Raw genomic sequence first — 23591 nt, 5'->3', positions numbered from 1 at the left:
TTGTGTAGTCCCTTGTGTAAACAATGTGATACCTACTTTGTATGAGATCTTGACTTCAAGTTTTACAAACCTAGAAACACACGAAACTCTAGTTAAAGGACTAAAGAGATGACATCTTGAAACATGCAAACAAAAGTGATCACTTTAAATAATTGTGCAGTTATACTTTTCTACTGTTTATCTGTTTCGTATATATCATTATTATAAAAATTATATGAAAAATGCTGTGTTTAACTAGCTCTATCATATATCATGAACCATTTTCCATGTCAAAGTATTTCTCTGACACATAGTTTGAATAGCTATTATTCAATACAAACATTCTAATTGACTTAATGTATTATCTCATCATTAGATTGTGTGCTATATAATACTTCAGTAATTAAATTATATATGTATATGTTTGTATTTATTGCCTTTTTACATGAAATTTTTAATAGTAAATTCTGAGACTTAGAAATGCTCAGTCAAGTCAATCAATTTATGTATGCATATATCTCTCTCTACTCATCTAGAAATCGAACAAGCAAAAATCCCAAATATATCAAGGTATATCACTATAAGATGCCTCCTAATGGATGGAGATGTCTAATTTATCAGTCATGATGCTATAATCTCAAATTAACCTTCTGTTACTCCCCAGGTTCCATATGGTGTCGTGTGAAAGAACCATCTTAACACTGTGCTTCAGATTTCCCGCATAGACATCTTTCTGCATATATTATTAAGGACAAAAAATACAGATATCTCATGTTTTATGTAACCCAGTGTTTCCTTCTCAATTTCAGTTTCTGCCTTGAGGGGAAGTCCTGCTTCATAGGTGAATGACATTGAGAATGAGTTAACCCTTCATACATGTTAAATAGAAGATAATATCTTTACTCATACGGAAATCACAAGTTAAAAAATAATTAAAAATAATCAATAACATAGCACTTAAAATGTTGTATAAATATAATTTCATTTTATCACACATGGCTAATGGCAAGGTTTCTATAAAGCAGGCACATTTCCAGATAGTTATAAGTTAAATCTCTTTCTATGATGGATATATTTTCAGTTTATACTTATTACTGACTTTATTTTTTAGTGCATAATAATGTAAGATGGATTCAGTAATAAAATTTTGAGAATTCTGGCTATCCGTTTGGAGGATTTGAGGCATAGGTAAATGTAAATTTTCAGGCAGGCCTATATTTAAGTTGGAAAAGTCATATGAATCTTTCAAAAATACTAATGTCATTACTATGCTTATCCACTAGCCTCATTGTATAAGCGTGAAGGGGAATTGTAGTGGAATCATAGCCTCTTCTTGGAAGGATTTTCTTGCATGTTTACAACCAGTTACTATAAAAAGAAAGGAAGCAGCCTGCTTGAACTTGTCTAGGCACCATTGAAAGCCTACTTGATAGAGGGCCTATAAAGATAGTCTTTTCTATTCTAGCAAATTAGAGTAGAGGCACAAAGGTAGGCTCTTTAGGCACCTATTAAAGGTATAGGCTTGGTCAATCATAACAGTTAAAAGAGTTATGTCCTCACTATGACAATATAGACAATTCTCAAGGTAAAATCAAAGATGAAGGGGCAAGGATACCGAATGTCATTTGTTTGAATGGAGATATGCCTTCATCAGATAATGAATGGTAATATATCTTATACTTCTTTATCTCCTATAATAACTAGTATACTTGTAGGTAACAGTAGACACTCAGAAAATGTTTATTACTTAGATGAATGACATTTTTAGTTAGTTATAGGTTTATTCATGTATATGTATATTAAATATATTCCATAAACTACACACATATAATATACAGGCTATATATAGTAAATGTATATAATATATATTTTTGTCTATTGGCCAGGACATGATTTATACTTTTTTAAAAAACATTACAATTACAATTTGATTATTTGAAAGGTCAAAACAATTAAAAATAGTGTTTTCAAAGGATACATTCAAATTAGCATAATAATGGGAACTATATTGTGTCTGTAGATAAAATTGCCCCACTTAAATGTGCTGTATGTGTAGTGGATTGAATGGTGACCACAAAAAGATCTATCCCTAGCCTAATCCTCAGCACCTGTGAATATTGCCTTATTTTGAAAGAGGGCCTTTGCAGGTATGATTAAGAATCTTAAGATAATCCTGCATTTTGTGGATGAGCCCTAATTCCAATGACAACATTTCTTATGCAATAAAGGCAGAAGGAAATTTGAAACAAACTGCTGAAGGCACACAGAGGCAAGGTGATGCGAAGACGGAGCAGACAGAGATGTGGCCAGACACTGGAAAATACTGATAATCCCCAGAAGCTGGAAGAGGGATGAAACATGTTCTCCTTTAGGATTCCCAAAGGGAGAAAAATTTTACTAGATTCCAGATCTGTGAGAGAATACATTTCTAGTGTTTTATTCAACCACAGTTGTGGTAATTTGTTACACAAACTGTAAAAACCAAATATAGTATCATATACCTGCTTTGAATCAATGCTTGAGGACAATTTTAGAGTAATGAATTTTTGAAGCAAGTACTTCATATGGAGGTAAATAACCTGAGAGGTAGGCTTGAAGATACATATGTCAGCATTGCAAACTTTTGCGAACAAAGCTTGAGAGGGATCAGTCACATGGGCATGTTTCTTTGAGATCAATAACTCAATAAAACAGAGAGGCAAAGTCACAAATTCTTAAATTTCTATAAATACATTGTATTTGAAGAGGATTCTATATAAATATGCATTAAATTATTTTGTTACAGTAAGATATATTCCTATAGTATGCCAAGTGGGGATAGTAACGTCATATTGCAAAATCTTTCTTAAACGGAGTTGGACGTAATACTCAGTGTCTGAAACATATTTAATTTCTCAATACAAAGGATAACAGTATTATTGAAGATAATTCAATCTATTGTTACCCAGTAGGAACATTTGTTTCTTGATATGTTAGTCTGGTTATTTTTTCTGGATTATAATCTTTTTTTGTCATTACCCTTTCCATTTGCTGTTAAAAAAACAGAGAAAATTAAAAAAAAATAAAATTGCAGGCAGATTAACATCTTTCAGTGGCTAATACACTGGAATGGAGAACAAAATATCACAGTGATGATGCCTAAAATGTCACCTTCCCAATAGAGTAAAAAAAACAATAGCAGATCAGAAAACAAAAGGTTTTCATGATCAGTATGAGGTATTTTCCACCCAGGCAGTCCTGCAACCCATAATGTTTCTTCAGCAAGACTGCTTTATTCTATTTCTCTAACTCTTAGGAGTAGTGATAGCCTGGGATAGTTCCCCCAAAGATATAATTCTATGACAGACTTACCTTTTAAACTCTTTCAGATAGAAAAAGATGTAATGTAACTGTTGATAAATTTTTCTTTTCCATTGAGAGAGGTTTTCCTGGCCATGCATATCTTTATTTAGGCTGGGTAATGTATAAAGTCCTTGCATTAATTTGGCTATTTCAGAGCCTTATTCAGAGACGTGGATACAAAGCCCCTCCTTCTCTGAGCCCCTTCTCATTGAGACAATGGGGCTAGCTCTGATCTTCATCATCAAGGGACATTGGGAGGTGATGGTGAGAGAGATGCTGGGGGAACCTTGGGACCGCTGTTCACAGCAGAGCAGGAAGACATTCCCTGGGAGGAGGAGAGGGACGTTGGTGTGTATTCCAACTACCTGATTCAGGAGGGAAAGTCACCCACGGATGTTGTTCTTCCAGCATAGCCATGTTGATTTCTGCAGTCATCCTGCCCTAGTTCAACTACCTGTACTGGAAACCACCTCCCAGCAGAAATGAATATCTTCTATATAAGGAGATGTTAGCACTACACTTTCCCTCAGGAAAATACTTTGACCTAGAATAAACCCTACAGAGATGAGACACATACCGCTAAAATGAATATAGACTCCTATTGTCTCTGGGAGCCTTCATAGGATTAATTCCCTGATATGGACAGATTCATTGGACTCACTGAAGTTTCTTTAGCTAACTCCAGGAGCATAGCTTTTATTTTAGAATCAGATGAATAAAAATGTTCTTGAGTTTCTATTGAGAATTAAATTCCCAGAAGGATAATAATATATACTTATTTGTCTTCTCTCTAAGGGGTAGGGGGAAGATCTCTGGATCTTCTCTCTGGAGGAGACTGAAGATTTTTTGATTGTCCTTGCAGGAAAATTATCAGGACCAGGCAGGGCAGATGATGGCGTCACACTATTTCTGCACAAGCTTTCACAGATCTCAAGGGTCATAGACACGAGGCTGACATCACAGATTACAATATCCAAACTCTCAAAATTATTATGGTTTTGTTACTTTATACTTCCCTACAATCTCCGTGAAGGTATAAGAGAGGCCATGACTTTCAGATAATTGAGAGATGGTTTTCATGGAACCTGGTATGGGGACTCTGAGAAGGAACAGATCTCTCAATGCCAAGGTATATTTCTGTTTCCAGTAGAAAGTGATGGATACAAATGGAAAAGCATTAAAATAGCCACAGGTATCAATTATTGAGCCCTTTTTACATTTCAGAAAATGTGACAAATGCTTTATATGGACTATATATTTTAATCTGATCATTATCCTCATTTTACAGATATGAAGACTGATATTTTGATATGCTCTCTGCTATTCTTTAAGTGTGGTCGAGGGACTCTAGAATTTTTGACAAGTTTTCAAAGAGTCTGTGGGATAAAAACTATGTCACAATACTATTTAGACAGTTTTAATATTTTTTTACCCTTGTTCTTTCATGAGTGCACACTGAATGTTTTCAGAGGCTAGCTGATATGTAATATGACAACAGATAGAATGAAGAAAATATAAAATGCAGCTTTCTATTAAGCTGAATATTTTAAGAATTGCAAAATTGTAAAATAAAGTTATTTTTAATAAAATATATTATTTGTAAGAATATCGTATAAAGAATATCACATTAACCTATATGGGAAGCCATTTAAATTAATCAAAAGTAAATATTTAATAAATTTGTCAGTTTTGATTTCTATTATAATAACATCAACAAATATACTTACCTACATGAAATATCTTCAGAGCCTCAGTAATTTTTACGAATTTAAAGGTGTTCTGAGACCAAAGAGGTAGAGAATTATTGCATTAAATTATAGATTACCAATCTAGCAAGGACCAGAACTCAAAACAAATGATCTTTATTTAATACCAAAAGTGTATTCACCATTTGTGTTCTATTGCAGCTGCAACAAATTAAAACATGGCTTAAAACAACACATATCTATTATCTCACAGTTTCCATTGGTCAGAAGTCCTGGTGGTCAGCTGGATTCTCTCTAAAACCAAATCAAGGTTTTAGCTTGGTCTGCAGTTCTCATCTGAGACTTGGGATCCTCTTTCAAGTTTAATGGTTGTTGGAAAAATTAGATTCCTTGTGATTTTAGGACTGAGGTCTCTGTCCATTTCTCCTTGCTGTTTTATGTCCTATGGGATGGCCTCAGCTGCCTGCTGCCACTTTGGTATCTACACGCGACCATCTCCGTGTTTAAATCAGCAATCATTTGTTGAGTGCTTCACACACTTCAGATCTCTCTGACTTCCTCCTCTTTTGCTAGGTGAAAAAAATTCCCAGCCTTTAGAAAATGCACCTGATTGTTACATGGTAACCTTCACATTTTAAGACCCATTGATCTGCAAAGCCCCTTCACAGCAGAACCTAGATTAGTGTTTGATTAAATAACAAAAGTCTAAGGTTTGTTAGCCATTGTGTAAGGGGGGCCATTTAGAGAATTCTGCCTATCCCATAAAGCCATTTCATCTTAACTATGAGCAGTGTTTTCATTTTTTAGATCCTATATTTTTTCCTTTAACAGAAGCTGTTCTATCAATGCTATCTTTATTATAGGTCTCAAGCTATTTCTTCAGATTTCCCACCTGAAATAACATGGCCCTGAATCCAAATTCCAAAGGGAACAATTTTCATTTCTGTGTCTTACTCTAAGTGATAGGATTAGAATATTTTAAAGTTTTATATGAGTTTATATAAATTTAACTGAGTTAACACTTTCTTGTACAGTTCACTCACCTGGCACTTGGCTTAGGCTCTCTTACCAGAATGATTATACTTTTCAGAGTATCTGTATTTAGAAGAGCATTTATATAACAGGTACAGCAATAGTGTCAGCATAACTATGCCTAATATCTGTGATTCAGTGTGGGGTAGGGATAGACCTAAGGAAACAGCTAATCCATTCTATAAAGTCATGACATACACATACATTTTCATGTTTTTGCACTAATCTGATTACCTGCTTCCCCCCCTTTATTTGCACCCTGTGATAACCTTATGCAGAACAATTTAGAGTAGATATTAGCTGATGGTTAGTTAAATTAAATTCTTCCACAAGGCCATCCTTTTCCATTGGTATCACATTCTGAGGAAGTTTGAACCCAATTTTACAATGTATTTCATCATGTTTCAATATTGACATATGAGTTATTTACATAAAATAGGTGAATATTACCAACAATGCCAATGTTATACTGCAGTGTGATCATGGTATAAGCAGTTTCATTCCAGAATAAATCAGTAAGAATTAAGAGTAGTATTTGCTATCCTTTTCTAACAGATGTGGCCCATGCTCATACACCAGATTATTATTATTGTTGTGGGAAGTCAGGGACCCTGAATGGAGGGACTGGCCGAAGCCATGGCAGAAGAACATAAATTGTGAAGATTTCATGGACATTTATCACTTCCCCAATCAATACTCTTATAATTTCCTATGCCTGTCTTTACTGTAATCTTTGAATATAAATTGTGAATATTTCATGGATATTTATCACTTCCCAAATCAGTACTCTTATAATTGCCTATGCCTGTCTTTACTTTAATCTCTTAATCCCATCATCTTCTTAAGCTGAGGTTGTATGTCGCCTCAGGATCCTGTGATGATTGTGTTATCTGCACAAATTGTAGAGCATGTGTGTTTGAACAACATGAAATCTGGGCACCTAGAAAAGGAACAGGATAACAGCGATTTTCAGGGAACAAGGGAGATAACCATAAAGTCTAATTGCCTGCAGGGCCGGGCAGAACAGAGTCATATTTCTCTTCTTGCAAAAGCAAATAAGAGAAATATCGCTGAATTCTTTTTCTCAGCAAAGAACAGCCCTGGGAAAAGAATGCATTCCCAGGTGAGGCCTCTAAAATGGCCGCTATGGGAGTGTCTGTCTTATGCATTTGTAGATAGGGGATGAAATACGCCCTGGTCTCCTGCAGCGCCCCTAGGCTTGTTAGGATTGGGAAATTCCAGCCTGGCGAAATTCTAGTCAGACTGGTTCTCTGCTCTGGAACACTGTTTCCTGTTAAGATGCATGCACAATGGGACAGGGAACCTCATCAGTAATTCTAATTTTGCCCTGGCCTTGTGACCTTGCCCTGCCCATTTGCCTTGTGATATTTTATTGCCCTTGAAGCATATGATCTCTGTGACCCACACCCTATTCGTATACCCTTCCCCTTTTGAAATCCATAATAAAAATTTGTTGGTTTTGCAGCTCAAGGGGCATCATGGAACCTGCTGACATGTGATGTCACCCCCAGAGACCCAGCTGTAAAATTTCTTTCTTTTGTACTTTTTCTCTTTATTTCTCAGACCAGCTGACACTTAGGGAAAATAGAAAAGAACCTACGTTGAAATATTGGGGGCTGGTTCCTCCAATATATTGTGGACACGTATCATTACAATTAGCCATGATTTGGTTATTTCTGGGTTCTAAATCTGTTAGGGACAAATTAAGTCACCCTATCTGGGATTAAAGGCTTTCCACTGAAACTAGTTTCTACTGCGTGCTGTTATATAGCAGGGCCCACCTCTGTCCTCGGGTGAGGGCATGGTATTTTCAGAATGGTTCTCAGAGCTCCTAATTGTACTACAGCTTACATCTTATTCAGATCTATTCTTGGGGTGAAGGCAGTCATAGTCCACCAGTGAAAATTATCAGTGCCCCAGACAATTTCGATAAGTTATAAGATCTACAAGATTCCCTTCAGTGATCCCCTTGTGCCTATGCAGGTAGAATGGAAGGCCATTGCCCCAGGGTTGCTTTTGCTTCTGTCTGCATCACAACAGCCAACAGGGGCTATGCACAGTGGCTCACGCCTGTAATCCCTGCACTTTGGGAGGCTGGAGCGGGTGGATCAATTTAGTTCAGGAGTTCGAGACTAGCCTGGGCAATGTGGCAAAACCCCATCTCTACTAAAAATATAAAAATTAGCTGTGTGTGGTGGTGCATGCCTGTAGTCCCATCTGCTCAGGAGGCTGAGGCAGGAGAATCACTTGAACCTGGGAGGCAGATGTTGCAGTGAGCCAACTTCATGCCATTGCAGTCCAGCCTTGACAGGTGACAGAGCAAGACCCTGTCTCAACAAACAAACAAACACACAAGCAAACAAACCAAACAAACAAAAATACCAGCCAATAAGTCCTGTTGGGTCAGGGCACAAACCCCTCCTCTAACAGTGAGTCCTAGCAGTATCCTGCGTTATTTGCTGAGTCTGCATAACCCATTCCACCTAAGCTTCATTACGTTTCTAGGTTGAGTTCACTCCTTTGCCTTCTTCATGGAAGAGAATTCTCTCTTTTTTGCTTATTCTAGTTAACATTTCTCCCCCTCTTAAAGTGAATTCAGCTTGTCCTAGGATGCCTAGCTAGCATCTATTTCCCCTAAAACCTTTTCTCATCTTGTGGGACAGTCACCATTCTTTTTGTTGTCGAATCAAATGTCACAGAGAATTCTATCAGTGAAATATTTTGATATAAGGGATGGTAGACACTGAGAGGAAATTCATATGCTCTTGTGTGAGGGCTAGAAATGGGCAAGTTGATTTTAAAATTGGCTGAGGAGCACCTAGAAAAAAATGGAAACAATAATACATTAGTATACAACACTTTAAATTTCAGGAATTAAAAGGAAGCAAGATAGGTTAATACTTTCTGAGATTAGTGAAAGTAAGATAACTTGTGCTCTGAATATCAGAGTAATGTTCAGCTTTAGAAATCCCTGCCCTATGAGTCTACATGATTCCCTTCTTTACATGGTAAAGATTTCTATAGTATAAGGGCTCCAGGCTGGGCTCAGTGGCTCACGCCTGTAATTCCTAGCACTTTGGGAGGCTGAGACAGGTGGGTCACGAGGTCAGGAGATGGAGTCCATCCATCTCCTGATGGTAAAACCCCATCTCTAGTGAAAATACAAAAATTAGCTTGGTGTGGTGATGGGTGCCTATAATCCCAGCTACTCAGGAGGCTGAAGCAGGAGAATCACTTGAATCCAGGAGGCAGAGTTTGCAGTGAGCCAAGATCATGCCACTGCATTCCAGCCTGGTGACAGAGCAAGACTCCATCTCAAAAATAACTCTAACATATCCTGAGGTTTTGATAACAGTAATTTTTCCTTCTATGTTCTCTTCCAGGCAAAATTGTTATCAGCTATCAGCTTAGGGATAAGAATTACATTTCTGGGTATTCCAGGATAAGATGAGAATGGCTCTCTGAATATATAATTAAAACTAGGACTTTTTCAATATCAAGATAAAAGATGCTTTTAATTATATGGCTGCTAAATATAAAAGAAAACAATTAAAAATCTAAGATCTTGTTAAATCCACTCTTAAAAATTAATCTGTACAAGATATCTCTGTGCCTGTTTTCATTGAACTGCTGTGCTCCAGTTAGAATATTGAGTTGCAAACTTTTATCCTAAGATCTCAGGCTCAAATTAGTGATGGAGTATGAGGAGCCTACTCTTAATTCCTGTGTGATGGAGAAACCATGAATATTTACAGTCCACTAGCTATTGAGTCATGGCATATTTTAGAAAGTGTCAAAGGAGGAAAAGCCTCACTCTGAAATAAGTACAAAGTGATCACAGGGATTTGGCCACAAGACATGTCTAATCACACGCCCCCTGAGACCCCACCCAGTGAGGGTCTCTAAAGTGGGATCAGCTGGAACTTCACTAGTTTTAAGATCTAGAACAAGGGTTCACAAACTACTGTCCCTGGGCACCATTCCAGCAGCCACCTGTTTTTATAAATAAAGTTTTATTGGAACACAGGCACACCCATTTGTTTACATGTTGTCTATGGCTGCTTTTGCCAGAGTTGAGTTGTTTTGACACACAAGATGGTCCTCAAAGCCTTAAGCATTAACCTGTGTATCTTCACAGGAAGAGTCACTAACTATTGATCTTGAGGATGTGTACTATCCTCTTATTAACTCAGTCTGACTTAGCTACTATTGGCACAAACTCTGCTAGTATCGACCATTTCCAATATTAGAAGTAGATTTCCAGTAACATCAATGATAAATAAGCCATTAAAAATTTTAGACATTTTAGTGGGTATATAATAGTATCTCATGGTGGTTTTGATTTACAATTCCTTGCTTACTATTGGTGGAAAGCAGCATTTGTATGTTTATTAGCCACTTGTATTTTCTGTAAGAATATCTATTCATATGTTTTGCTAATTTTATAAAATTTGGTTGTTTATATTTTTGATTGTTGATTTAAAGGAGTTCTTTCTATGTTCTGTATAAACAGTTCCATTTCTGGGTACATGTAGTTTCCAGAGGATCACTTGGTTTGTGGCTTGCATTTCTTCTTTCTTAATGGCGACTTTGATGAGCACAATGATTAATGTGAAGAGGTCCTATATTTATCAAACTTAAACATTTTACATCTAGAGATTTTTGTGTCTTCTCCATGAATTTATGCCTATCCAGGATTATAAATGCATTTACCTATCTTTTCTAAAAGATTTATGTCTTCAGTTTATATGTATAGGTCTATAGTATTCCATTTTAAGGTAGCATTTATTCTAGCAAAAGACAAAAAAAAAGAGCCAACTTACATATTTTGCAGGGAACAACGCTCCCTCCCCATGGTTCCCTTTGAGATGTCTCACGTCAGTCTCTCCTTCCTCAGTGCCCTCCTCAGGGCTCCCTTGACCTCTGCATTCCTCAGGCTATATATCAGGGGGTTCAGCATTGGGTTGAAAAGGCTGTAAAACAGGGAAAGAACTTTCTGCTGCTCCTCAGGATGGCGGGACTTGGGGGCCATGTACATGACAATGGCACTGCCAAAGAAGAGTCCCATCACGCAGAGGTGGGAGGAGCAGGTGGAGAAGGCCTTTCTGCGGCCCTCCCCAGACTGGATCCTCAGCATGGCCACCAGGATGCATGAGTAGGAGACCAGCACCAGGCAGAGCGGCCCCACCAGGATGAACACACAGGCTGCAAAGATGACTATCTGGTTGAGCCAGGTGTCAGTACAGGCCAACTTGAGGACAGACAGGATTTCACAGAAGAAGTGGTTGATTTCATGAGGCCCACAGAAGGGCAGCCTCAGGATGAGAACTAAATGGACCAGAGCCAGGAGGAAGCTGAACACCCAGGAAGCCACAGCCAGGACAGTGCACACTCTCCAGCTCATGAGGACATTGTAACGTAGGGGGTGGCAGATGGCCACATAGCGATCACAGGACATCACCACCAAAATCAGGCACTCTATGTGAGCAAAAGCCAAATACAAGAATGTCTGCATTATGCATGGCAAAAAGGAGATTGTTCTTTTCTTGTTCATAAGATTTGTCAGCATCTTGGGGACATTGTTGGAAGCATAGGACATGTCAACAATGGCCAGGTGTGAGAGGAAGAAGTACATGGGGGTGTGAAGCTTAGAGTCCAGGCAGATAATCCCAAAGATGACCCCATTCCCCAGCAGGGTGAGTGTATAGAAGACAGAGAAAAGTCCACAGAGGAGAATCTCCAGTGCCGAACCAACCTGGAATCCCAGCAGGGTGATGTCTGTGATCCATGTCTGGTTGCCTTCCATGTTCTTGTGGGAGAGAAAGATAAATCTTCAACTAGGACAGAAAGGTCAGAGCTGTGGGCCAGTCAAAGATGCACAGAGGTGGCACTTAGAAATTAAAACTTTGAATGGATTTTCTAGAATATATTCTCAGATATGTTGCCAAAACTAACCAGGTGTGCTCATAAAAATGAGAAAAAAATCACATTGTATCAATGGGAATGAGATTGAGAAATGAGATTGAAAAATGAGGAAAAAATCACATTGTATCAACACATATACAGAATATATACATGTATATGTGTATATATATTTGTGTGTATGCATACATGTATGTAACATTTAATAAAGTATAACATAACAGGATCTATTATACCCTACATAAGAGGATACATATGCACGCATGTGTTATTTTGAAGAACTCAAGTATCCTTGCTTGCCTTTCAGTGGGAAATCTTGATTTTTACATCGTTTGAGAAGAGAGGACCATGAGAAATGTTGCAATATGAGGTGGTTTTGCTTGCTCGTCCTGCTTGCCTTCTCAGTCTGAGATGTGCAGGGACCGGTACCCTCTGTTTGCCATGGTCTTGCTCACTGTCCCCCACCTCCTTACAGGCTTTTCTACCCACTTATTTCAGATTTGAAATCCCTTCTAAATAACCTTCAATTTTGTAGTTTCTTTAAAACTTTCTAAGATGCTCCTTTTCAGAAGCTGGCCAGTACTCCCTAGCAGCTCCTTTAGGTGCCTCTTTTCCATATCTGGTATTTGTAGTTTTATTTTCAGCGTTTTCCTTACTTCTTCATCAGCATCTGTTATTGTAAATTAGGCATGAGTGAAAGAATTATTGGCTACATACAATGAATACATGCATATATCTTTAAAATAACTCAGTATGGTGTCATTTCTGAGGTCTTTTAAATAATAAACTCAAAATAAAAACCAATTTACATTAAGTGGTTACATTTAAAGATTACTGCTGTATTGTAATTGTATTTTCTTGGGCTCTTTTCTCGATTATAACTTAATACGTTGACATCTCTCCGAGCTTATCTTACTTTCTAGTGTGACAGAGCCTTTTGTCATCAATATATTCCCAGCTATGGCAACTTAGGTTGCTGTCGATCCCCCTAACTGCATTCTTTTCCATCACCTGTGACCATGCCAGCAGCCCTGTTGCTGTTCAGATGGATCCTGAGCAGATGACAGGGATAGGATCAGGTGAAGTCCCAGCTGGTGAGCTTTTTCTAAGGAGCTCTTCCTGGAGGGCTCCGGGTCTGTCCAGCCAGCAGGGGGAGACTAAGGGCCATGAGAAGGATGGATGGCCTCATCAGGTGGAGAAACCATGTGACCTGTTGCACTTCACATTTATTCCAGAAACAGCCTGAGGACTATCTTTATTTTCAAATCAAGCTAAAGGTTCAAATCTAACAGGATAATTTTAAAAAACAATTCTGATTCTTTTTATTTTAGTAAATACATAGATCCTCAAATTTATGTATTAAAATAGGACATTATACTGAGTATTTTAAAATTATCAGTTTTCACTTAATATAATACTTTTCATGTATTGAAATTATATCTAATGGACATTATTTTAAAGCCACACAATATTCTGTCACGATTTATTGAATTTCTTACTGTTGGAAATTTTTGTTCTTATTTCTTATTTTTATTGGCAGTGAGATACATTTTCTCTTAAACTTAAAATTTGCCTATATTCATAATTACTTATGAGAGCATATGCTAAAAGTGAAATTGCAGATGCTAAAGATACAGAGATCTCAAAGGTTTTAATCCCTATTTTAGCTTCCATCTAGAAAATTTGATCAATTTCAGTTCCCTCCCACAGTGTGTAAGAATCACATCTCTTTGCCACATAGTCAGTACTAGGCATTACCAATTACAGTCTCTGTTAATTTAATGAGCAAACAATATAATGTAATTTATATTTGTATTTCATACATCCCTTAAGGAATGATCCTTGAGCGCATGATCTGTTTCAGCCACTGTTCTAAGCTTTAGAGGCACAGCTGTGAATGATGTAAACACGTTCTGAAAGGGAGGCAGATTATAAAGAGGTAATATTAAGGTGATGTACTTTTCTTCCACACCTCACATTTCTATTTAGGGAAGGAAACCTCTATGCCCCTGGATAAATTGTTTTAGAGTATACCTGCCTCACTCTGTCCACTAATTTATATGATTTGTGAAACATGAAAGAGAAACTGAGGATGACTTTTCTCTGTTCTCTGTTTCACCCGCATGCATTTCTATCCGCTTGGGATTAAGGTATTGGGAGCATGTTCAGTCCCATTTGGAGGTGGGGGAGGGGTGTCAGCTAATGGTTGTGATTTTAATTTGGAGGGAAACTTTGTTGAAAATATAAACCATGCTTTTCAACAGACCTTATTAATAAAATATCTTTTTGAATTATATCTGATTCTTTTTTGTATTATTCAACTTATTTTTTTCCGGACTTGGAACAGAGAGAGGGCATGATTTATTACCGCCCTTAAAGACCAGGAGTAAACAAGTAAAGATAATCGCTGGCTGTGAAAAGAACAATGAAGGAAATAATCTAGGTAAAATAACAGAAAGTTACTTGATTTGAGGGGGGTCTCCTTTAGGTAGGATGGTTGGAAAAGGTCTCTCTTAAGAGGAGACAGGGGAGTGGAACCTAAGCCATGAAGGCCACAACCCTGCCCAGAGCCAGAGGAGGACCGTTCTCTACACAGGGAACAGTAATGGAACAGTAAACGCAAAGACTCTGAACAAGAAGCACTTGGTGAGTTCTGGGAAGAAAAAGAAAGAAACACAATGTACCTGAACCACAGTGAGCAAGAGATTGTACTTATGCTTTGTAATCTTGTTTGTATTTTTAACAATCTGAAATTAACGTAAAAATGCGTAAGTTTAGCTGATAAATATACTTGTGACTTTATAATAATTGATTTACTTTTAGATTCATGAAAGCAGAATACAGTTAAAAGATGTACAGAACTTCCAATGATTAGATATTTGAAATAGGAAACTGTTTAATTTTTTGCACAATATAATTTTCATACCAGAATGGTAGTTGTCAATTTTTGGACACAGCAAATGTTGTGTTAATGTCCCAATGAATCAAGCTGAAAAGGAGAAGCCTTTTATCGTTGAGACCTCCAGGGACATGGATATTTTGCATATTTTTAGTCCCTTCTGGCTCCCATCTGTGGTGTACACATCTGTGCTCCTACTATTCCAAGGCCAGTGACCTAGGTAGCAGGCATTTGGATGCTTCAGCAGTAAAAATAATCCAGTCATTACCAAATAAATTCAACTGTTTGGTTAATCTAAATTCATAATTAAGCAAATCTGGGTTTATAGTTTTATTTGTAACTTTTGTAAAGTGGAAGGAATTTCGAGGAAAAAAACCCCAGCAGCCTAGATTAAACTATTTCTAAAGAGCAGGAATAAAGAAAGAAACAAATTAGAATTCTTAGCGAAAGTGAAATTTAACCAGATGTGAACTACATCCAAACTGTATACAACTCCAGCTATCAATTGTGCTTTTAACAGTTGTGTACAAGAGGCCACAAGGAGAAAAGTCTATAATGGTGGCTACCTACACACAGAAATTGTCAATCAGTTCAATTGTGAAGTTAAGATCAGTAAACAAATACATAGTATAAGAGGAAAATAGTTTTTTTCCTTTTATTTATTGGCATCCTTTTGTATTTTGGATTTCACAGTTCAAGGAGTCAGACTTTTCTTTTAGAAAAAGCCTGTGGCGGGTTCAATAAAGAACCAGATACCTGAAAGGAAGATTTATTTAGGCGTCCACTCCAGTTACACATTACAGAACAATCTTCAGTGGATGGAATAAGGGAAAAAACTGCATGGATACATTTTTCTGTTCTTAAAGAGCAAAGCAAATTTAGCAGTGACAGAAAAAAATATGATCTCTGAAGAAGAATGAAAGCAACAGGAGGAACAGTGTTGGCCAGAACACTATTCCAGTCTTGACTCTGAGCAATGAACATGACGCATTTGAGTCACATATTCTAAGGCTCATTATTGGCAAATGTAAAATGTTGACCACAGATACCAAAAGGACTGATGGGAAGAAGAAGTACCATCACACTGGTACATTACAGGAATTTAATAAATGTTAGCTGTTACTAATAATGTTAAAGAGATCGTAAAATTGAGGGAAGTATTAAAGCACAGGGATTGGAAATCCAATGCAATCATCATGGTGTTGCAAACACTTTCACGTTTATCTTGCTTTTCTTTTTGGCTGTTTTTGAGTTTAAACATAAGACGCACATTTTGCTTTGATTTCCTAATAGAAATGTTCCTATATTTTGATTTTTAAAATTAAAAAGCAGTTTAAAGAAATAAAAGATTCCTTTAAAGTAACCACACTCCCTGACTGAAGAAAAAAATATATATAGGCTGTAAAAGTAAAAGATCAATCCCACCATGCTAAATATCCCAATGATAGAGAGAGGATTAATTTTTTGGAAAGAAAAGGGGGGCATATTTAGGGTATTGAACACTGACACAAACGAAAAGTTTCTATTGAAAACTGTCTTAGAATGGGAGCCCTGGGGCCACCAGCAGTGGGGCTGTGGGGCAGCACTGATTTGTCAAATCTTTGCAATTACTCAGAAATAACTTGCCATCTCCAATAATATACTTTGACACTGAGCTTAGTCCTAGGGAGCAGCCTAGTTTTGTTTTGTTTTGTTTTTTTGAGACAGATTTTCACTCTTGTTGCCCAGGCTGGAGTGCAATGGTGTGATCTCTGCTCACTGCAACCTCCGCCTCCCGGGTTCAAGCAATTCTCCTGCCTCAGCTTCCCGAGTAGCTGGGACTACAGGCATGTGCCACCACACCTGGCTAATTTTGCATTTTTAGTAGAGACGGGGTTTCTCCATGTTAGTCAGGCTGATCTCGAACTCCTAACCTCAGGTGATCCGCCCGCCTCAGCCTCCCGAAGTGTTGGGATTACAGGCATGAGCCACGGCACCCGGCCGCAGCCTAGTTTTAAAAACAAACGAATAAGCATGGATTCCCAAGCCCTGCAGCCTGGGTTCAGATCCTGGCTTTGCTACGTGCTAGCTTCATGACTTTTCTGTGCCTCTTCACGCTTCAGTTTCCCCATCTGGAAAATGGGGTGAGTAATAAATTCTGTCTAATAACATAGTTGTGAGGATTAAATGCATTAACTCACATAAGAACTTAAGTTTTTTAGATATGTAATTAGAGATATGAGAACCATCATTGGTGAGAATATCTGAATCCAATTATCATAAGGAGACATGTTATGTTCTCAGTGGTTCCTCTGCTAAAATCAGAAAAAAAGAAAAGAGAACCTGTACCCTGACAGGCACTGGGTTTTCCCTGTGAGTGAATGGTGCCTGTGTCCAGAACAACTGAGAAGGGGGCCTTGTCTAGCGACACAATGCTTCTGAGAATGTGCAGGACCAGGCAGTTAGCAGAGGGGCAAGGAGAATACCTCCCTGGGTAAGCAAACCACTTAAAAACTCTGCTTCAGTTTTTAAAATTAGCATTATTTGTAAAAAGAGGCACCTGAGCCACATAACCCCTGACAATCACTGGAGCCCTTTAGCCAGATCGTTTCCTACAGGAATGGCTATCTGATCCTCTTCTCTGGCACACTGATGACAAAACCAGGAGCTGCCACAGGGTAATGAGGGGATATGGATGGAGGGGCCGAGAGGGTCAGAGGTACATGTCCACATCCTGGGATAGACGATGGTCCCTAGAGGGCCCCTCAGGACGCGAGCTATAAATACAGGCTTAGAGGCAGAAGGAGACCACGCCGCAAGGGCATTTTATTGTCAGTATCTGGAGCCAGTGATTTCATTCACTGCCCTTTTCCCATTCCCATCTGTAAACCCCTTCTCAAGGCAAATGCACCACATTTACTTACAGTGGAATAATCTGTGGTCTTTTCTTCTAACATACCCTTGGGCTTGCTAGGAACCTCAAAGACAGGAAAGGCAGAATAGATAGACTGGGATTGATTCTCCTCTCTAATGGGGACTCCTTGGGAGGTGAAGCCCAGATACAAAGCTCTCCTGAACTTTATGATACAATTAGTTGTGTAAGTCAGGCTTTTTCTATCATTATTTGACTAGACACTCACTCCCTGCAGAGAAAAATAATGATTCGGAGAACAGAACCCGGTGGTAATGCTGCTAATCATCTCTCTCTAGAGAGAATAAACAATTTGCTACTTTCCTATTAACAGGCGAACCAATGAAGGCATTGCCCATGTTTATTCATTTTGTTCTTTCAGCATTCCCATGGGATGTGTTATGTGTGTTTACTTGGGATTGGACAGGGACAGGATTTCTGTTAAAAGACAAGACTTTTGCACAGAAGATTTAAAAACCAAGATCATGCCGTAAATTAATTTCTTTCAATGGTTATTCTGTCAATCTTAAAACTGTTCCACTCTCCAATTCCTAGTTTCACTAGAGGAGAGGCAATGATCTCTTGGTCTCTGCTGATTAGAGATCCCTGAATTCTGTTAAGGCATCAGCTCAGAGAAATTGCTTTCTCTCAATGGAGAAAACGTCATTGTAAAAGAACCACTCCAAGTTTCTCACAAATGTGATTGACCTGCTAGTTTGGGTATACTTCATCTTCTTCCTTGAATTTCTTCAGTGTGCTTTCCTTCTCAAACATTTCTTAGCCACATATTTATTTCCTCATTGTGGGTTAGTGCCTCCAGATAAAATGGGCATACTTTTTCTTTCTCTATCCTTTTTTTTTTTTTTTTTGCACTAAGTGATAAAGTTTGATGATTGCAAAATCTTTCCAGTTCTTACCCTCTGAGTATCTTTTCTTAACCGAGATCTCAATAGAGGTTTAGTTCTTAAATTATGGTGGAGGGAGCACTTCAAAATAATAGTAATATATTTAATCTATCATGGAGAACAGTAAAAGATATATCCAGGGGGAGTGTAATTGGAGTTATTTCTCTTTTAACATAATCTGTGTGACCAATAGAGGCTTCCTCTACTTACCTCATTATTCTCCAAAGAAGATACTCTACTTCATTCAAGTACTACCCCTAGCAGCTCCCAGTCTTGAAATTCTTATTCCTTATTTCAAGACAATTTTAACTGTTCTACCCACTTAACTTCATACTTAATACCGATTCTGCAAAGCCCTCTTCGAGCCCTCTTCACCAATCCAACCCAAATTGGGCTCCCTTGTGAAATAGAACATAACATTTACATTTAGCATGCTTTCAGGTTGTACATAAACAGCTTTTGACTCTCAGTCTTTTTATCATTAATGTTTTCTAAAAGGTTACCACAGAAAAATTAATGTGATCACCAACATTTGGATAAAACTAAGGAAAATATTTTAGTGACTATTAATTCAAATATGCATAATTAGTACAATTTTTTTCTGACATGGACAATATCATGACATTGAACAGAGTCTACTGTGGATATAAAGAGGTGTCATGATATGGCTCTCTTTTTATCTTTCAAATTTTAAAGTGGATAGAGCAAAAATATTCTTGTCTTAGACATTTTGTGAGCATTATTAATATTTATATTGATTAATACTTTATATTTTAGCAAGAATAAATATGAGGAAGCATACTTGGCTCCATCAGTGGTGACGAGCCTGAGGAGAGCAAAGATCACCTGGTGGCCATCCAGCAGACCATCTGGAGGCAAAGCCCCTTATCAAAGGAATTCACAAGTAATTAAACTGCCTGTAATCCCAGCACTTTGGGAGGCCAAGGCGGGTGGACCACGAGGTCAAGAGGTCCAGACCATCCTGGCCAACATGGTGAAACCCCATCTCTACTAAAAAAATACAAAAATTAGCTGGGCATGGTGACACACACCTGTACTCCCAGCTACTCGGGAGGCTGAGGCAGGAGAATCGCTTGAACCTGGGAGCTGGAGGTTGCAGTGAGCCGAGATCGCACCACTGCACTCCAGCCTGGGTGACAGAGCGAGACTTTGTCAAAAAACAAAACAAAACAAAACAAAGAAGAAGTAATTAAACTTCCCTATTATCTAAAGCCACATCTGGTATCGGGCTTCTTTACAAGAATTTATAGGTAACTAGAATTTCTATACATCTCTGGAATGCATGCATGTCAAAACTCATTGTGCAATCCTTGCTGACATCAAGGCCCATAATATCTACAAATGTCATCATTTACCATGGCCTACGTGACTAACATGGTCCAAACTCCCGCTTTAAGGTTCATAAGTAACACTAAGGAAATTCCACCATGGTGTACTCAGTCCTCCTGCTGAAGTCCCCGGCTGCTGCACTCTGATACAGCGTTCTATCTAATAAAACTTTCCATTTCAACCCTATACTATTGTCGGCAATTTATTTTACCATCCATGAGCCAACCACTGTCTGCTGCCAAAACTCTGACACCTCACCCAGCAGAACCTTTGTCAATGAAGGTCAATTTTGAAATAGAAGTGCTTGCTAACTACTATTTATTTTTTTTATTATTATTATACTTCAAGTTCTAGGGTACATGTGTATAACGTGCAGGTTTGTTACATATGTATACTTGTGCCATGTTGGTGTGCTGCACCCATCAACTCGTCAGCACCCATCAATTCGTCATTTATATCAGGTATAACTCCCAATGCAATCCCTCCCCCCTCCCCCCTCCCCATGATAGGCCCCGGTGTGTGATGTTCCCCTTCCCGAGTCCAAGTGATCTCATTGTTCAGTTCCCACCTATGAGTGAGAACACGCGGTGTTTGGTTTTCTGTTCTTGCGATAGTTTGCTGAGAATGATGGTTTCCAGCTGCATCCATGTCCCTACAAAGGATACAAACTCATTCTTTTTATAGCTGCATAGTATTCCATGGTGTATATGTGCTGCATTTTCTTAATCCAATCTGTCACTGATGGACATTTGGGTTGATTCCAAGTCTTTGCTATTGTGAATAGTGCCACAATGAACATACGTGTGCATGTGTCTTTATAGCAGCATGATTTATAATCCTTTGGATATGTACCCAGTAATGGGATGGCTGGGTCATATGGTACTTCTAGTTCTAGATCCTTGAGGAATCGCCATACTGTTTTCCACAATGGTTGAACTAGTTTACAATCCCACCAACAGTGTAAAAGTGTTCCTATTTCTCCACATCCTCTCCAGCACCTGTTGTTTCCTGGCTTTTTAATGATTGCCATTCTAACTGGTGTGAGATGGTATCTCATTGTGGTTTTGATTTGCATTTCTCTGATAGCCAGAGATGACGAGCATTTTTTCATGTGTCTGTTGGCTGTACACATGTCTTCTTTTGAGAAATGTCTGTTCATATCCCTTGCCCACTTTTTGATGGGGTTGTTTGTTTTTTTCTTGTAAATTTGTTTGAGTTCTTTGTAGGTTTTAGATATTAGCCCTTTGTTAGATGAGTAGATTGCAAAACTTTTCTCCCATTCTGTAGGTTGCCTGTTCACTCTGATGGTAGTTTCTTTTGTTGTGCAGAAGCTCGTTAGTTTAATTATAACCCATTTGTCAATTTTGGCTTTTGTTGCCGTTGCTAACTACTATTAAAGATAATACCTACAGCTTGGCCTAAATTTTCTTTAAATATTTTGCTATTTCTGAAACATATAGAAATACCTTCTCCACATGGCTTGAGTCTTTTTCTTTTTTTTTTTTTTTTTAAGTCCACTTGTCACATAGAATTTCAAGGGATAGTTGAGGAAGATAAAATAAGCAATGATAATGATTTTGAAATACTGAGGGCTATTCTCACTATAACTTCTGTCATTGCACACCCTTTTAACCTTATAAAACGTTTGTAGGATATGCTCCATCAAAACAAAGGAGTAAACCAAGAGAGAGGATGGCATGAGGTTAATGAACTAGGGAGTCAAACTCAGAATAAAGGCAGATGGAATTGCTAGGATGCAACCAGTTTAGATAGAAGAAGCCTAGAAGTCCACTGAGCAATATCTGCAAGTGAAAGTCCTAATGGATGTATTATTTGAGGTGGCAGAGGGAGGTTGAGTGGATATATTATTTGAGGCAGCAGAGGGATGTACATTCAAGTTTTATCATGAGATTGCAGCCATTCAATCAAATACTTAGGCTCCACTTCTAATTCTAGTTCTCTTGCTATTTCCACCACATCTGTAGTTCCTCCACTGAGTCTAGAACCCCTTAAAGTCATCTGACAGAAAGACTTAACAATGGGCATGAAGAAACCAGGCATGGGGGGAAAGGCAAGCAATTAACATTATCATTATTATTTGCAGCTATAAGCATTCTAATTAATACATATTTCCTGCCATAAAGTCAAGAGTAAGAAAATATTGGCCAAATAAAGGGTTTGTTGTTGTTGTTGTTGTTGTTGTTGTAGGTTTTTTTTGCTTTTTAACCTCATTACCATTGCTGATGTGTTGTGTATTAATGTGCTTCAAAGGGGAGGAGGAGAGTTGCTTTTCTTTCTCACAGTATCAGACTTCTCCTGCACTGCCTCCCCTTTATTGGCCTTATTAGTGAGACCACAGGAGTTGGAGAGTTGGTGCTGGCAACCAGTATATCTCTCTCTTTCTCTCTCTCTCTTTTTTTTCCCACTAAGGGAGTAAGTGGCAGAAAGCCTTTTTATTTATTTATTTTAAAATCTGTATTTTAAATGTTCAAGAGTCTGTGTTCTTCTAAATAAGAATAAAAGTAAGAAAATAATATGAACTTTATAGTTAATAAGGGGCTAGCATGATAAATCTACATTTTGCCTAAAAATAAACAATTGAGTTATATCAAGACCATTTTCCTCAATGCTAGTGTTAATTTAGTGAAATAGAGTTAACTCCATAAAGGAAGTCAGTTAAGCCATATTAGATTTTTGGAAGTAATTTTAAAAATCTTTTATGCCTTGTGACAATTTCTATACTTTCCCAAACGATATGCTTGTATTTTCAAGAAGAATTCCAAAAATGTGGCATCAATTATGATAAAACATAAATTATTAGAAGTCCAATAAAATCCAGTTATTATTTTATAAATATGGTTCTTCACTAGAGGTAGTCAGACTCCTTGGAGAAATGGCTGTTTCTATGGCTGAAGCAGGAAATGTACACAATGATCCTGAATCACCTGATTATATGAGAAGAAAGTAAGTCTCAAAAAGATGGGGTATATTAAAACTATGTGAGTGCAAGCTTCAGAGGTCCCTATCTAGGAAAATTTGAAACCCCAAAACAATCATATTAATGACTTATAATCTATTAAATTAAAAAAATCCATGAGTCCATATTGACAGCTAGTTAGACAGCATAGTGGGTAGACATAGTTACATGATATATAGGTGAAGGCTTCACTTATATTAAATTGCTAAATAATAAATGTAAAGGCAATGACAGAGTTACAAAATCAAATCTGCAATAATCATTACTAATAATTGAATCAGGCAAGATAATCAATGGATGCTCAAACTAGTGGTTCAAAGCTTGAAAAGGAACAGGGTATTTATTCAAGCACACTATGGAGATAGTGCAAATTTGGTTACAGATCATAACACAAATATCACAAGAAACTGAGTTGCAAAATGTTTTTGTTTCTCAGTGCATATAAAAGTTATGTTTATAATTTACTGTCATCTGTTAAGTATGAAATACCATTATGTTTAAAAAAATGTATGTATCTTAATTTAAAAATACCTTATTGTTAAATAATGCTAATGACCATCTGAGCTCT

The 23591-nt window shown here is 37.7% G+C and overlaps 1 protein-coding gene across 1 annotated transcript; it reads right to left on the bottom strand.

Annotated features, from left to right (window-relative positions):
• Positions 1–10858: 10858 nt before the first annotated feature.
• Positions 10859–11952, bottom strand: LOC111525598 (olfactory receptor 2A14). The gene has a single exon (XM_023191031.2). The coding sequence runs from the start codon at positions 11884–11886 to the stop codon at positions 10954–10956; it is 933 nt and encodes a 310-aa protein (XP_023046799.1). The 5' UTR covers positions 11887–11952; the 3' UTR covers positions 10859–10953.
• Between the last annotated feature and the right edge of the window lie 11639 nt (positions 11953–23591).

Source organism: Piliocolobus tephrosceles, chromosome 8 (assembly GCF_002776525.5).
Source record: "Piliocolobus tephrosceles isolate RC106 chromosome 8, ASM277652v3, whole genome shotgun sequence".
Classification (NCBI taxonomy): Eukaryota; Metazoa; Chordata; class Mammalia; order Primates; family Cercopithecidae; genus Piliocolobus; species Piliocolobus tephrosceles.
Note: the sequence above shows the minus strand (reverse complement) of the source record. Positions and strands in the feature narration are given on the sequence as shown.

Bases quoted from the DNA above. Each gene is read 5' to 3' on its own strand.
- LOC111525598 (XM_023191031.2), bottom strand. From the start codon at position 11,886: ATGGAAGGCAACCAGACATGGATCACAGACATCACCCTGCTGGGATTC.